This window comes from Balaenoptera physalus (genome assembly GCF_965194825.1).
Source record: "Balaenoptera physalus genome assembly, chromosome: 18".
NCBI classification, from domain to species: domain Eukaryota; kingdom Metazoa; phylum Chordata; class Mammalia; order Artiodactyla; family Balaenopteridae; genus Balaenoptera; species Balaenoptera physalus.
This window is the reverse complement of record NC_138899.1, coordinates 56,080,234-56,095,629: the sequence shown is the minus strand read 5'-3', so window position 1 is coordinate 56,095,629 and position 15,396 is coordinate 56,080,234. Positions and strand designations below refer to the sequence as shown.

The window sequence follows — 15,396 nt, the reverse complement described above, 5'->3', positions numbered from 1 at the left end:
TGCATTTATTGAGATGATCATCTGGTTTTCATTCTTCAGTTTGTTAATATGGTGTATTAATTTGCCTATACTGAATAATCCTTGCATCCGTGGGATAAGTCCCACTTGATCATGGTGTATGATCCTTTTAATGTGTTGTTAGATTCTGTTTGCTAGTATTTTGTTGAGGATTTTTGCTTCTGTATTCATCAGTGATATTGGTCTGTAATTTTCTTTTTTTGTAGTATCTTTGTCTGGTTTTGGTATCAGGGTGATGGTGGCCTCAAAGAATGAGTTTGGGAGTGATCCTTCCTCTGCAACTTTTTGGAAGAGTTTGAGAAGGATGGGTGTTAGCTCTTCTCTAAATGTTTGATAGAATTCACCTGTGAAGCCATCTGGTCCTGGACTTATGTTTATTGGAAGATTTTTAATCACAGTTTCAACTTCATTACTTGTGATTGGTCTGTTCATATTTTCTATTTCTTCCTGGTTCAGTCTTAGAAAGTTATACCTTTCTAAGAATTTGTCCATTTCTTCCAGGTTGTCCATTTTATTGGCCTAGAGTTGCTTGTAGTAGTCTCCTATGATGCTTTGTGTTTCTGTGGTGGCCATTGTAACTTCTTTTTCATTTCTAATTTTTATTGATTTGAGTCTTCTCCCTCTTTTTCTTGATGAGTCTGGCTAAAGGTTTCTCAATTTTGTTTATCTCCTCAAAGAACCAACTTTTAGTTTTATTGATCTTTGCTGTTGTTTTCTTTGTTTCTATTTCATTTATTTCTGCTCTGATCTTTATGATTTTTTGCTTCTACTAACTTTGGGTTTTGTTTGTTCTTCTTTCTCTAGTTCCTTTAGGTGTAAGTTTAGATTGTTTATTTGAGATTTTTCTTGTTTCTGGAGGTAGGATTGTATTGCTATATACGTCCCTCTTAGAACTGCTTTTGCTGCATCCCATAGGTTTTGGATTGTCTTGTTTTCACTGTCATTTGTCTATAGGTATTTTTTGATTTCCTCAGTGATCTCTTGGTTATTTAGTAACGTTTAGCCTCCATGTGTTTGTGTTTTTTACCTTTTTTTCTTTGTAATTGATTTCTAATCTCATAGCGTTGTGGTCAGAAAAGATGCTTGATATGATTTCAGTTGTCTTAAATTTACCGAGGCTTGATTTGTGACCCAGGATGTGGTCTATCCTGGAGAATGTTCCCTGCGCACTTGAGAAGAAAGTGTAATCTGCTGTTCTCGGATAGAATGTCCTATAAACATCAATTAAATCTGTCTGGTCTACTGTGTCACTTAAAGCTTGTGTTTCCTTATTAATTTTCTGTCTGGATTTTCTGTCCATTGGTGTAAGTGAGGTGTTAAGTTCCCGCACTATTATTGTGTTACTGTCAGTTTTCTCTTTTATAGCTGTTAGCATTTGCCTTATGTATTGAGGTGCTCCTTTGTTGGGTACATATATATTTATAATTGTTATATCTTCTTTTTGGATTAATCCCTTAATCATTAGGTAGTGGCCTTTCTTGTCTCTTGTAACATTCTTTATTTTAAAGTCTATTTTATATGATATGGGTATTGCTACTCCAGCTTTCTTTTGATTTCCATTTGCATGGAATATCTTTTTCCATCCTCTCACTTTCAGTCTGTATGTGTCCCTAGGTCTGAAGTGGGTCTCTTGTAGACAGCATATATGTGGGTCTTGTGTTTGTATCCTTTCAGCAAGCCTGTGTCTTTTGGTTGGAGCATTTAATCCATTCATGTTTAAGGTAATTATCGATATATATGTTCCTGTTACCATGTTTTTAATTGTTTTGAGCTTTTTTTTGTAGGTTCTTTTCTTCTGTTGTGTTTCCCATTTAGAGAAGTTCCTTTAGCATTTGTTGTAGAGCTGGTTTGGTGGTGCTGGATTCTCTTAGCTTCTCCTTGTCTGTAAAGCTTTTGATTGTCTGAATGAGATCCTTGCCGGGTAGAGTAATCTTGGTTGTAGGTTCTTCCTTTTCATCACTTTAAATATATTGTTCCACTCCCTTCTGGCTTGTAGATTTTCTGCTGAGAAATCAGGTGTTAACCTTATGGGAGCTCCCTTGTATGTTATTTGTCATTTTTCCCTTGTTGCTTTTAATAATTTTTCTTTGTCTTTAATTTTTGTCATTTCGACTACTATATGTCTTGACCTTTTTCTCCTTGGGTTTATCCTGCCTGGGACTCTCTGAGCTTCCTGGACTTGGGTGGCTATTTCCTTTACTATGTTAGGGAGTTTTCAACTGTAATCTCTTCAAATATTTTCCTGGGTCCTTTGTCTCTCTCTTCTCCTTCTGAGACCCCTATAATGTGGATTTTGGTGCATTTAATGTTGTCCCAGAGGTCTCTTAGGCTGTCTTCATTTCTTTTCATTCTTTTTTCTTTATTCTGTTCAGCGGCAGTGAATTCCATCATTCTGTCTTCCAGGTCACTTATCCATTCTTCTGCCTCAGTTATTCTGCTATTGGTTCCTTCTAGTGTATTTTTCATTTCAGTTATTGTATTGTTTGTCTCTGTTTGTGTGTTCTTTAATTCTTCTAGGTGTTTGTTCTTTAACTCTTTGGGGTCTTTGTTAAACATTTCTTGCATCTTCTCCATCTTTGCCTCCATTCTTTTTCCGAGGTCCTGTATCATCTTCACTATTGTTATTCTGAATTCTTTTTCTGGAAGGTTGCCTATCTCCATTTCATTTAGTAGTTTTTCTGGGGTTTTATTTTGTTCCTTCATCTGGTGCATAGTCCTCTGCCTTTTTATTTTGTCTCTCTTTCTGTGAATATGGTTTTCATTCCACAGGCTGCAGGATTGTAGTTCTTTTTGCTTCTGCTCTCTGCCCTGTGGTGGATGAGGCTATCTAAGAGGCTTGTGCAAGCTTCCTGATGGGAGGGACTGGTGGTGGGTAGAGCTGGGTGTTACTTTGGTGGGCAGAGCTCAGTAAAACTTTAATCCGCTTGTCTGCTGATCGGTGATGCTGGGTTCCTCCCTGTTGGTTGTTTGACCTGAGGTGACCCAGCACTGGAGCCTACCTGGCTCTTTGGTGGGGCTAATGGCAGACTCCAGGAGGGTTCACCAAGGATTACTTCCCAGAACTTCTGCTGCCAGTGTCCTTGTCCCCTTGGTGAGTCACATCTGCCCCCTTCCTCTGCCAGAGACCCACCAATACTAGCAGGTAGGTTTGGTTCAGTCTCCTATGGGGTCACTGCTCCTTCCCCCTGGGTCCTGGTGGGCACACTACCTTGTGTGCGCCCTCCAAGAGTGGAGTCTGTGTTTCCCCCAGTCCTGTCAGAGTCCTGCAGTCAAATCCCGGTAGCCTTCAAAGTGTGATTCTCTAGGAATTCCTCCTCCCGTTGCTGGACCCCCAGGTTGGGATGCCTGACATGGGTCTCAGAACCTTCACTCCAGTGGGTGGACTTCTGTGGTATAAGTGTTCTCCAGTTTGTGAGTCACCCACCCAGTGGTTATGGAATTTGATTTTATTATGATTGTGCCCCTCCTACCGTCTCATTGCATCTTCTCCTTTGTCTTTGGTTGTGGGGTATCTTTTTTGGTGAGTTCCAGTGTCTTCCTGTCGATGATTGTTCAGCAGTTAGTTGTGATTACGGTGCTCTCGCAAGAGGAATTCGCAAGACACAATTCTTGTCTTTTTTTTTCCTTTTCCTTTGTGCTTCCTCTAGTTTCACTTGTTCACAGGGTGCTTCATGCAGAGGCCTCACACCCAGCACTTCACATCAGTGACTAGTGAGAAATGGCTGATCTGACACCTCAGCTTGGCAGGCTGGCAAACTGAATAATTTTTAAATATGTTTCATTTGCTAAATTTGGCAACCCTAGCCCTATGCACTGTTTGTAGTGAGTCGGTGGTCAGCAATTGTTCAGAGGATGAATTTATATTGGATTCTGATGTTGGCCTTATGAAGTTGGCAGGGTGTAGTAAGTATTTTCCTTCTTAGTTTTACAGGTTAAAAGAAATTGAGGTTCATGGACTTAAAATGCCTTCCCCAAGTTCACAAGTTACTAAATTGTTCAGCGTGACCCAGGAAGAATACTTATACTTCTGTAAAGCAGTTGCTTCTTTTCATAGGTTTTTCTAAGTCTGGACTAAAGAATTTTTATTTGTAGAATATATTCTGGAGGATGATTATTTTTATTGTCCTAACCCAAAGTAATATATATTACTTTGTTAAACTACCAGTTTTTAAGCTGTGTTTTATGGGAAACAAATGGAAAGAATTGTACTTAATTATATCTTAATGGAAATGATGAAATTTTTGAATCTTTTTATACAGCAGAGGGAGACAATGTTAAAATACTGAAAATCTTTCTCTGGGTTACTGAGTCTTATTTAGTGATGACACTAAAAGGGAAAAATAGTAATTTGCTTTTCATACGTTTGCAGGTGTCTTGAATCATTTATGTGGTTCGAGAAAAGGGTGCATTTTGCTTGGGAAAATATGCCTGAAATTAGAGAGTCTGTAAAATCTGGTTTAAAAGGGCTATTTCTTTGCCTTTTGAGAATCCTGTTTTCTTTCTCACCTTCAAATAAATATGCATGTTGTATATTTATGTATAACCATTGGTTAAGTGTTATTAATTCAAACAAAATACAATTTACAATGAAAAGAGGAAGAGGTAGTATCCTTAAGATACTGAAATAGCATTTCTTAACTAAATTTTTTTTTTGGGGGTGGGGGGGCCACACTGCTCAGCTTGCAGGATCTTAATTCCCTGACCAGGGATTGAACCTGGGCCCTGGCAGTGAAAGCACTGAGTCCTAACCACTGGACTGCCGGGGAATTCCCTTAATTAAATGTTTTACAGTGTAATATGTTTTTCTTAGTCAGAATTCATATTTTTTTAGTACCTTTGATAGTTATTTCTACATTGTACTGAATACCAGCTTACATATCTGCCTATTAATCCATTTTTTTATTAAACTGTAATGGTTCTTTTATTTCATTTTGTTAATATCATGACAATATTCTCTTATCACAATCATAGGATTATAACTTCAGTAGCAGCTATGCTGTGAAATATTCATTTTAAAGATTACTATTCACTCCCTGTAAGAAAAAATTAGTATTCTCAGAATCCTTTGCAGTAAATTTGCCCTTGTAGAAATGTTCTTGTGTTCCTATTTTTAGTCAAAGTAATTTTTTGTATTATATCAATATAAAATATGAAGGCTTTTAACTGAAATTGTGGGAAATAAAAATGTGTGTCTTAGAGACAAATAGCCCCCTTCTGCCTTCTTAACCCACTAACATTTGAGAAGTTTTAAAATTCCTTTTCTTGATATTCATAGAAGAATCTTAATTATGATATAATGGGGTTGGAGGTGTCCTGGCAGGATACTGCTGCTTTTTTAAACACACAGATGTGTGTGGGGTTTTGGATTATTGTTTTGTTATGCCTTTTTGATATGGTCGTGGTAATAGGGTTTTTTTTGTTGTTGTTGTTTTTTGTTTTTTTAAATAACTTTAGCTGCTGATATCCACAAATTGTAGAGCTGCCTTTTCTATTAATGTATATACATGTATTTTCAAAAGAAAAGGATTTTACTGTCCATACTGTCTGTAGATGTCTTGTTAAACTTATTCATTATGGGTATTTTTTTTTATGCCCTTAGATGTTTTACAGCAAAGTATTTCATGATAGGCATTTACCGTAGCTTATTTAGCCAATGCCATGTTGTTTGACCTTTGGAGAATTACAGTAGGTAACTGTTTTGATTGCTGTGTATTATCCCATGTAATCCTCACAGTTAGTGCATAGTGTAGGTATTGTTATTATCTTTTTACAGGTATGGAAACTGAACCTAGAGATGTAAAATAATTTGCCCAGATTTTCAGCTAATTGTAACAATGATGAAGATATTCATAATAGCATTCAGTTGTTATTTGCCAGACACAATGCTATATTGTTTTCATACGTGGTTTTATTTAATCCTCAAAAGAATCCTAAGTGAGGTAGACCCTATTAATCCCATTTTACAAGCGAAACTGAGGCTCAGTGAGATTAGTCATACATCCAGCAAGTGGCACCTATTTGTGACTCTTTTGGAATTACACAACTGACTGTTTTTGACTTGTCCTCAACCTCTGCTTATTTCTGAGGAAATAAAATAAGTAAAACTTCTAGAAGAAAAAGACACTTCCAGCAGGTTACTCTATTTATTGGCTCTCTCATCTCTAAAATATAGGTGATTTTCTCCTCTCACTTTCTGTTAAGTGGGATGATGTATATGAAGCACTTAGTACATGGGGTATGTAATAAGTGCTCAATAAATATTACTGCTATTATTATTTAATACTGATGATTTAGATTTTTATTCAGGTTGTAAAAGCAATAAATGCATATCATAGAAAATTTGGAAAAATATAAGTGAGCTGAGAATGTAATCACTCAGTCTCATTACTGATGACATTTTGGCATACTTCCTTCCAGATAATTAGATATTTCCCAAAACTTAGGTCTGTCACTACAGATGATGGATGCTGGAATTTTTTGTTTATGGGAATGTGTCTTCTGATTGATTTCTTCAAGAAGAATAGAGGTGGTGGGTGGTCTTATGCTCACAGTAGGTACTCAGTAAATAACTTGAACTGAGCTTCTAGAACTTTGGAGAAGTTTATTCAGTTCCTCTTCATTCATTACCATCTTTTGCATTAAAAACAATTATAAAATGATTTGAGTGTAAAAATAAAGACAGTAGATGTGCAGTCTGGCCTCAGGGAAGACTGAGCTATTCTAATATTGGACAGAGGGTTGTGATACAGCAATTAAATGTGCAAAGAGCTGAGCGAGAGAATACTGGAAAAGCTGCATTCTAGAGATCAGGAAACACTTATTTATTGACTGCAGGCTTGAAACAGATGGTTCTCAAAAGTTTGCCTGAAAAAAAAGTTTACCAGTAAACTGCACAGCCCTCTAGTCTCTGGGAAAGATTCCTTCACCATCAATTTGTAGTAGTAAGTGGGAGGTCACTTACCTCTTTTTAAGGAGGTAGTGTCTGGATGCCATGACCCTTTAGAAGTATGGCTTTTCTTTAAACCTGAAGTTCCATTCATTGGAAAAAATTAAACTGCTGTGCAAAGGAGACCTTAGAAGTGGGTGGTAGTACACATAATATTGAAAACTGACAACCCAACAGAGGAGGGATTCTTATTAGTAGTTTGTGAATACTGCTTTGGGATATTATGGCACATTGAAAGTCTTCCCTGTGCATATGAGAGCAACATTCAAGCAAACTACCAAAGGTTTTTTTGTTTTGTTTTGTTTTTTTAATTGGAGTACAGTTGCTTTACAAAGCTGTGTTCATTTCTACTGTACAGCAAAATGAATCAGCTATACATATTCATATATCCCTTCGTTTTTGGATTTCCTTCCCATTTAGGTCACCACAGAGCACTGAGTAGAGTTCTCTGTGCTATACAGTAGCTTCTCATTAGTTATAAACTACCAAAGTTTTAAGTTAACTTTTAAATTATTTTTGACTTAAATAAAAATAGAATGGCCGATTAATGGTCCCAATAAAAATATCTGAAATTGTACTGGTGGTAATTTGAGAAGTATCTGTCAGAATCATTTTTAAAAGCATATATAAGCATTAAAAGTGAAGTAGGTGTAAAACGGAATTCATAGAATATTAGTCCTCCCCCCTTTTACCTTTTAAAAAAACTGTTTTAAGTGGTTTATTATGTACACCTCTTTTAATGAATGGATTAAGTATAATTTCAAGTTCAGGTCAGCATGTCTCAGTTGAAACAGGTTGTGACTTAGGGCTTTGGCTTTATAAAGGCCTCTTTGTTCATAATGCACAATTATTTAGGTTATAGAGGCTTTCAGAGATGTGAGTGCCCTTCATGTGAAACAAGGGACTTTTTATAGATGGTGCTTAGCTCAGGAACACGTGTGAATATAGGGTGCCCCGTGGCGGAGGTTAGTTAAGGATAGTGTTGATGTACACGCTGTTTGTGAGGTCTTCATTTCTGGATGAGTTGAAAATTAAAGGAGCAAGATGCAGTTTTAAGTTTTAGTATAATATTAATAGTCCTTTTCAGTAACTATTTCTGTGTCATTGCCAGCTGTTGGATTTCTGACCCTTTTTGATAAATATCCCAGCAGTGACAGCTTAAAATAATCAGAGTACTTTCACTTAATACTGTGTATGAGAAGATATTGATAGTATTTTTACTTTATAAATGTTAATCATAGTTCATTTTAGGGAGTTCTGGAGATCCTTTTAAATGTTTGATTTTATTTATGTAGAACTTAAACATGTAAATTACATTAAAAATGCTAATTGTTTTGCCCCTTTTCTAGTGAGATTTGTTTCCTGTTTTTCTCATGAAAACATTTTTTGTTACATTTCTGTGCGCCTTGAGAAAATACCCTTCCATTCCATCACTTCATATCTGACTGAAAATATTGGCAGATTTCTTTTAGTGTTTTGTTAAAGTATTTTAAAATGCACATTTTAAGGATTCTCCCCCTAAATGCTGTTGGTAGAAAGATTACCAGTAATTGTTAATTTAAATGATTCATCCTCCCCAAAGGGGTCAGAGTACCAAAGTGTGACACAGTAGGCTTTTCTTTTTTTAAAGTCTGTCTTCTGGGTGTTTTTCTACTTACAAAAGTAGTAATTCTTTTCTTAGAAAAAGCATTAGAATATAAAATTCTAATTTGATTCTTAAACTATTTGCATAATAATTATAACTGTGTTTACCAGCACTGTAAGTGCTTATTTTTGCTAGGCTAAAAATGAGGGCGAGAGCATTATTTGAATAAGGAAAGCATAAGGTAAGTGCTATGTGAGTGTACCTTAGGGTTAAGGGTAGATTCTAAGGGACCAGCCTTGATTAGAGAGTTAAAAATGCTTTTAGGATGCTTTTAACATTTCATTTTAGTAAATGGCCTTAGTTTAGCCTTCAGAAGCTCCTCATAGTCTGTCTTACACCTTTTTTTCCATCTGTATTTTTCACTGCTCTAACACAAATCCTGCTGCCTGATGCAGTGTGTCCTTTCACACCTCACGGCTTCAGTTTTATGCAATTCCCTTTGCCTCTGGAGACCTAACCTTTCCACCATTGCAAATGCTCCTACCCCTCACAGCCCTTCAAGGTGCCCCGAAACCTTTCCTATTCACAGCCAGGTGTGATCTCTCCTGAGCTTATAGAACATTTAGTTGCCTTTTGAGTAACTTTTTTTCAAGTATTTCACATACTACTGAATGGTCAAGGATAATGCCTTTAGTATTTAAAAAATCCCTCACATTCCTGAAGACTATTTCTTGGTCACAGTAGGTGTTTGATGATTATTGAACGAATGATTGTAAAAATGTTAGCATAACTTGTGTTATCAAACCAGGTCCATTTACCCAGTGCATAGCAAGCCAAACACTGGGACACGGGGTTTGCAAAAGAGAAAGGGTTTGTTTGTGAGGCAGCCGAATGAGGAGATGGGAGAACAAATCTTGTATCTGCCTCACCAGAGGTGAGGGGCTTGGGATATTTATGGGATAAAGAAGCAAGGTGGTCTGAGGTGTGGGAAACGATGATGAAGTAAGGTCATCGGTGTTCTGTGTAGGCATATCTGAGTTACGTGCTTCTTCATGGGATGCATGTTCAGAATATGGCGTTAGCATGATTTGAGGGTGAAGATTTTTTGCCCTCTGATGTCAAAAGGTCATCCATGAGATACTCGAGATGGCCCAGTTGAGTGGTCAGTGGTCTTGACTGGTTTGAACTGGGCAAGAGTAGCTCCATGTTCCTGGAAAACAGTTACCATTACTATAATGCCCCATATATCAGAGGTGTTTTATATAGGGGATTGTTAAAGGAGTCTTGTGATATGTTGTTCAAGCTACATGGAACTTGGAGGGTATGCAATTTGCAAGAACAATTAAAGTGAGCTTAATCAGTGAAGGCAGGTTACAGGATGTTATTTATCAAGCAAGTTATAGTTTAAGGGATCTAACTGATGACTGCCCTCAGTTTCACTTGTATCATTTTTATACAAAGGAATGAATTTCTCTACTCTAAAACAGGTTAATGTACATGCAAATATAGTAATTCCTTTAGAACATGGTTTCTCAGTGGTGGGCACTGTTAACATTTGGGGCTGGATAATTCTTTGTCATGGGAGTTGCCCTGCATATTGTAGGATGTTTAGTAGTACCCCTAGTCACTCCTCACTCCCACCTCAGTTGTGATGACCCAACAGTGTCTCCAGCCATTGCTAGATTTCCCCTGAGGACAAAATTACCCCTGGTTGACAACACTGCTTTAGAAGAAGAAAAGCATATAGATTTCAAGACTCTTAATTGTAGTTTATAGTGTGTATGTATATTGTTTTTGAAGGGTGGCTTTTAAGTAGAAACAAAATAAATGTTTCAAGTTTTTCGAATTTAACTTTGTATAGTTTAAGGAAACTGTTTGAGGACACTATTCTTATAAAACATTGATAAGTTAAAGAAATTGCATTTTTTTCACTGTTTTGTGTATTTTACATTGAATAATAGATTTTATTTGGTGTTTCCTCCAGATTGAAATTAAAATGAAAAAGCCAGAGGCTGTGAGATGGGAAAAGCTAGAGGGGCAAGGAGATGTGCCTAACCCCAGACGGTTCATAACAGGTTTGTTTTCTGGCCTTGATGAGCGTTAAATTCATATTGTGTTATATAGTTGAAATTAAATAGTAATGAGAGTATTCTTTCTACTTTCATTATTTATGTTCCCAAGATATGATACATTGAATATAAGGAGGTTGCTCTGTAATGAAAACAGAGTATTTCTTCTGATGGTTCTAACTTCTTAAACTGCATAAGAATACAGATAAATGGCAGCAAAAGCCCAGAGGGAATTGGGATTTATTGTTTATCATGTCAGTTTGTGACGTCAGTTGGGGGTTGTTTGCTTTTGTGTGTTGGCCTTTGCTATTTTTTCTTTCTGTGTTTTACGTGAATTAGTAGTTTACTCTGCCGATGTATTTCCTCCTCTTCTCCCCTCTTATTTATTCCTTTCTGTTTCTTCTAATTATGTCAACTCTAATTTCCTGGAATTTCAGGGCTTCACAGTGAAAAGTATCTAGCCCATTTCTCTCTCTCTCTCTGTCTATGTCTCTCTGTCTGTCTCTCTCTGTCTCTTATTTTTTGGCTGTGCTGGGTCTTCGTTGTGGTGTGCGGGCTTCTCTAGTTGTGTGGTTCAGTAGTTGTAGCACACAGACTTAGTTGTGACATGTGGGATCTTGGTTCCCCGACCAGGGATCAAACAGGCCCCCAGCCTTGGGAGCGCCGAGTCTTAACCACTGGACCACCAAAGAAGTTCCCCATTTCAGTATATTTCTCTCTCTTTTTTTAATAAATTTATTTATTTATTTTTGGCTGTGTTGGGTCTTCGTTGCTGTGCGTGGACTTTCTCCAGTTGTGGCGAGCAGGGGCACTCTTCGTTGTGGTGCACAGGCTTCTTGTTGCGGCGGCGGCTTCTCTTGTTGTGGAGCACGGGCTTCAGTAGTTGTGGCTCGCGGGCTCTAGAGCGCAGGCTCAGTAGTTGTGGCGCATGGGCTTAGTTGCTCCGCAGCATGTGGGATCTTCCCAGACCGGAGATCGAACCTGTGTCCCCTGCATTGGCAGGCAGATTCTTAACCATTGCACCACCAGGGAAGTCCCTCAGTATATTTCTAAGAGGTGGAGGCAAACAGCTAATGAAGGCCTAAGGCAAGCTTAGGGATAGAGTAGAAAACTAAGGTTGATTGCTTACCCTTTAAGGGGCAGACTGCTTTATGTTGTGGTCAATTCTGAGCATAGGCAATAGGCACATAGGTAATTTTCTAATGGAATGATTAATCTGTATGACACACTTAGAACTACAGTCTAAGACTATATTCTATGGCAATGGCCTCATTAATGAATGGAGAGAAATTTCCTTTGATTAGAGATAATGTTCTGATTTGATGACTGAAAAGAGGTAACTCTAAGTTTCAGCTACTTTTAGATTTTTCACTGCTTTCTTCTATAACAGAAAATATAATTTCCTTGTGGCACTTTGTAGAGGACACTAAGCCAACAGATCATTCATTTTTTTTTTTTTAAATTATTTAAGGTTGGGGAATTGATGAATGGTTTTCCTTTTTTTTTTTTTAATTTTTATTTATTTATTTATGGCTGTGTTGGGTCTTCGTTTCTGTGCGAGGGCTTTCTCTAATTGGCGGCAAGTGGGGGCCACTCTTCATCGCGGTGCGTGGGCCTCTCACTATCGCGGCCTCTCTTGTTGCGGAGCACAGGCTCCAGACGCGCAGGCTCAGTAGTTGTGGCTCACAGGCCTAGTCGCTCCGCGGCATGTGGGATCTTCCCAGACCAGGGCTCGAACCCGTGTCCCCTGCATTGGCAGGCAGATTCTCAACCACTGCGCCACCAGGGAAGCCCAGATCATTCATTTTTAAATTTTATTTTGAAATAATTTTAGATTCTAATAGAAGTTGCAGAAATAATAGAGTTCCCATGTACCCTTCACCCAGTTTCCCTGCATGATAATATCGTAACTAACCTATAGCATGATTAACAAAGCCAGGGAATTGACACCAATAGATAATTTTTAAGAATTGAAATACTTCAAGTTGGTATATAAGCTATTTATTAAGCTTCCGCTTCCCACTTTATGTGAAAGGTATAGTAAAGATGTTATGCGCTCTTCTTGGGACTGACTCCCAGATACTTTTGGATTGAGGTTTATATATAGCTTAAAGCATTTTTTAAAAGAAATATCAACACTTTAAATATAGTATATCACCTGAGTCTAACAGCAGCCCTGATAGTAGGTAGCTTAGTATTGTTCTTCCTATTTTACAGGCTCAGAAAGGTTAAGCAACTTGCCTAAGATTACCTAGCAGTTTTCATTGCCTGAGACTAAATCCAGCTCTTCAGAGTCTGGCTCTGGTTCTTCTACCCCATGTGTGATGCTGCTTGTTGCTGCATTTTTAACAATGGGAAGTCTCTGCTGACATGAGTATCTTTGCAGTTATTTGATATCAATATTATAGTGAATAAGCAAGGGAGTTAGGTTACCTGTCTCTCAGTAGTTCATCTACCAGATGAACTAACACTACAGGTGTTAACGTTTTTCTGAGATTAAAGATTTTTTGGTGTTATAGTTACAGACTCTAAACTCTGCCTTGGAGATTCAAGATGCTATTCCTCCTGACCTGTTATATTTTTGTAAGGAGTTAATATGCTTGTCAGATTTTTGACAAGCTGGAGACTGCAGATAAGGGCAACTTGATTAACCTGTCTGGGTCAGCTTTCTTATCTGTAAAATGGAGATTAGAACTGTGCTCCCATCTGGCGAATCAGCATTAGGATTAATTAAACCCATGTTTCCTAGGTTCTTGATTTACCATGGCACGCGTGTTTTTGTTTTCTTGGCTAGTAGTGAAAATGTACAGAAGATAGAGGCGATTACTTGTAGAGGAAGGGTAGATAAAATTTGGAAAACAGTATGCTTGCCCTGAATAAAACTGTGGTGTGCTGTGGTTTTGTTTTGTTGTGGGGTGGGGGTAAGATGAGCAGGGAGGGAGTTGGTTTACAGATGAAGAGATAGGATGGAAAAGCAGAATGAACAATTAGTAGTTTCTCAACTGTTTTGAGAAAGGGCATAAATAGAGCTCTGTGCAGCAGTGCAAGAGGGACATTTAGACTAGCATTCATGTGTCCTAATATACTCATAGGGAAATTTTGAATCAGGTTTTTTTTAAAGCTCTATAGCTGTACTGTCCAGGGTAGTAGCCGCAAGCCACCTATACCTGTTGACCACTTGGAATATGACTAGTCTGGATTGAGATGTGCTCTAAATGTAAAATAACATATCACATTTTGAAGACTTAGTATGAAAAAAAGAATATAAAATATCTTAATATTTTTATATTGATTTCATGTTGACCTGATATTATTTTGCATGTATTAGGCTAAATAAAACATATTATTAGGATACATTTCACCTGATTCTTTTTAGTAATGTGGCTACTAGAAATTTTTAAATTATGTATGTGAGTCGCATTTGTGGCTTACATTATATTTCCATTGAATAGTGGACAGAACTGGTCTTACAGCTCTTAGGTAACCTGTTTAGTTTTTAATTATTTGTGTGGGAAGATCTTGATTCCCTTGGTCTTTGGGGCAGCCTTGGCAGTGCCTGAGTCCCTGGGTTCGTTGCCTCTCTGGCTGCAAGCAGCCTCTGTTTATCCCAATGTGCCCTACAAATATTATTATTTTCTGTGTGTGCATGATGTGGGCACTGAACTCTAGATCATCACATGTAGTATTTTTCAACATTCAGGAATTCTTTATTGTTTTCTCCTACTGAAGTAATCTAATATTTTTAATGTGGGGAGAGGATGGAGTCCTAACTCACTGGCAGATGGCCTGGCAATTCATTACTTTTAGCTTATTTCTACTCTGAAAGATACAAGTACCTCAGGAGAAGCCACATTTTTAACATTTATTAAAACTGTTTAGAGAAATTTGTTAATGAAGCATCTTTTTAAAAAATTACTATTTTTAGAATTGTTTGTACTATCTTTGCACCTTTTTTGTAAACGTAAAGGTTCCTGTATGCTTCTCACCCAGTTTCTCCTATTATTAACATGAAGGATCTGTTTTTTAATCTAATTTTGCATAATGTACCAAAAGTTTACACTTTGAGTAATTTTGCTCCAAAGAAATTCCCAGATTTTACATTATGCTAACTGGTTCAGTTTTTAGAAGTGTAAATGTTAATTATTGATTTATATGTCAGAAAGACATTTATTACAAACATGAAATTCAGTGACTTAACTATTTGCTAAGATGTTGTATACACCATGGTTGGAAAGTTACGTATGCTTGACATAATCACATGTTGATTAATCACTTTTGTCTTTTTTTACTCCATAGATGTAAAGATGATGTATCCATCATCATCTCATTATACAAGAAATTGGGATAAATTGGTTGGTGAGATCAAAGAAGAAGAAAAGAATGAGAAGTTGGAGGGCGATGCAGCTTTAAACAAATTATTTCAGCAGATCTATTCAGATGGTTCTGATGAAGTGAAACGTGCCATGAACAAATCATTTGTAAGAACATAAACTTTAAGAAAATCTATTGTAGTAGTAAATTACACAAATTAAAAAAAAATAAGTATGTAATTTGAGATCAGATTGCACATACTATAGTTGGGAGACCATTTTGAATGGACTTGGTCTGAACATTTGTTCTTGCTCTAAACTTAGAGTAATTATTGAGGAAGTTGGGAACTTGTGGAGGGGGTGAGAAACAAATGGTATATTCCAAATAAATTTTTTCATCAGGGAGTTAGAACTTGGAAGTCTTAAGAAATACCAAGGTTATAGTTAGTGGGTGATACAGAGTTATTC

The 15,396-nt window shown here is 37.2% G+C and overlaps 1 protein-coding gene across 1 annotated transcript in view; it reads left to right on the top strand.

The window, feature by feature from the left end:
- Positions 1 to 15,396, top strand: part of SUGT1 (SGT1 homolog, MIS12 kinetochore complex assembly cochaperone) — a 52,460-nt gene that overhangs the window by 18,524 nt on the left and 18,540 nt on the right. The window contains exons 11-12 of the mRNA XM_082435850.1: positions 10,534 to 10,624; positions 14,915 to 15,096. Coding sequence (XP_082291976.1) covers positions 10,534 to 10,624; positions 14,915 to 15,096 — 273 coding nt within the window. The remainder of the gene's footprint in view (positions 1 to 10,533; positions 10,625 to 14,914; positions 15,097 to 15,396) is intronic.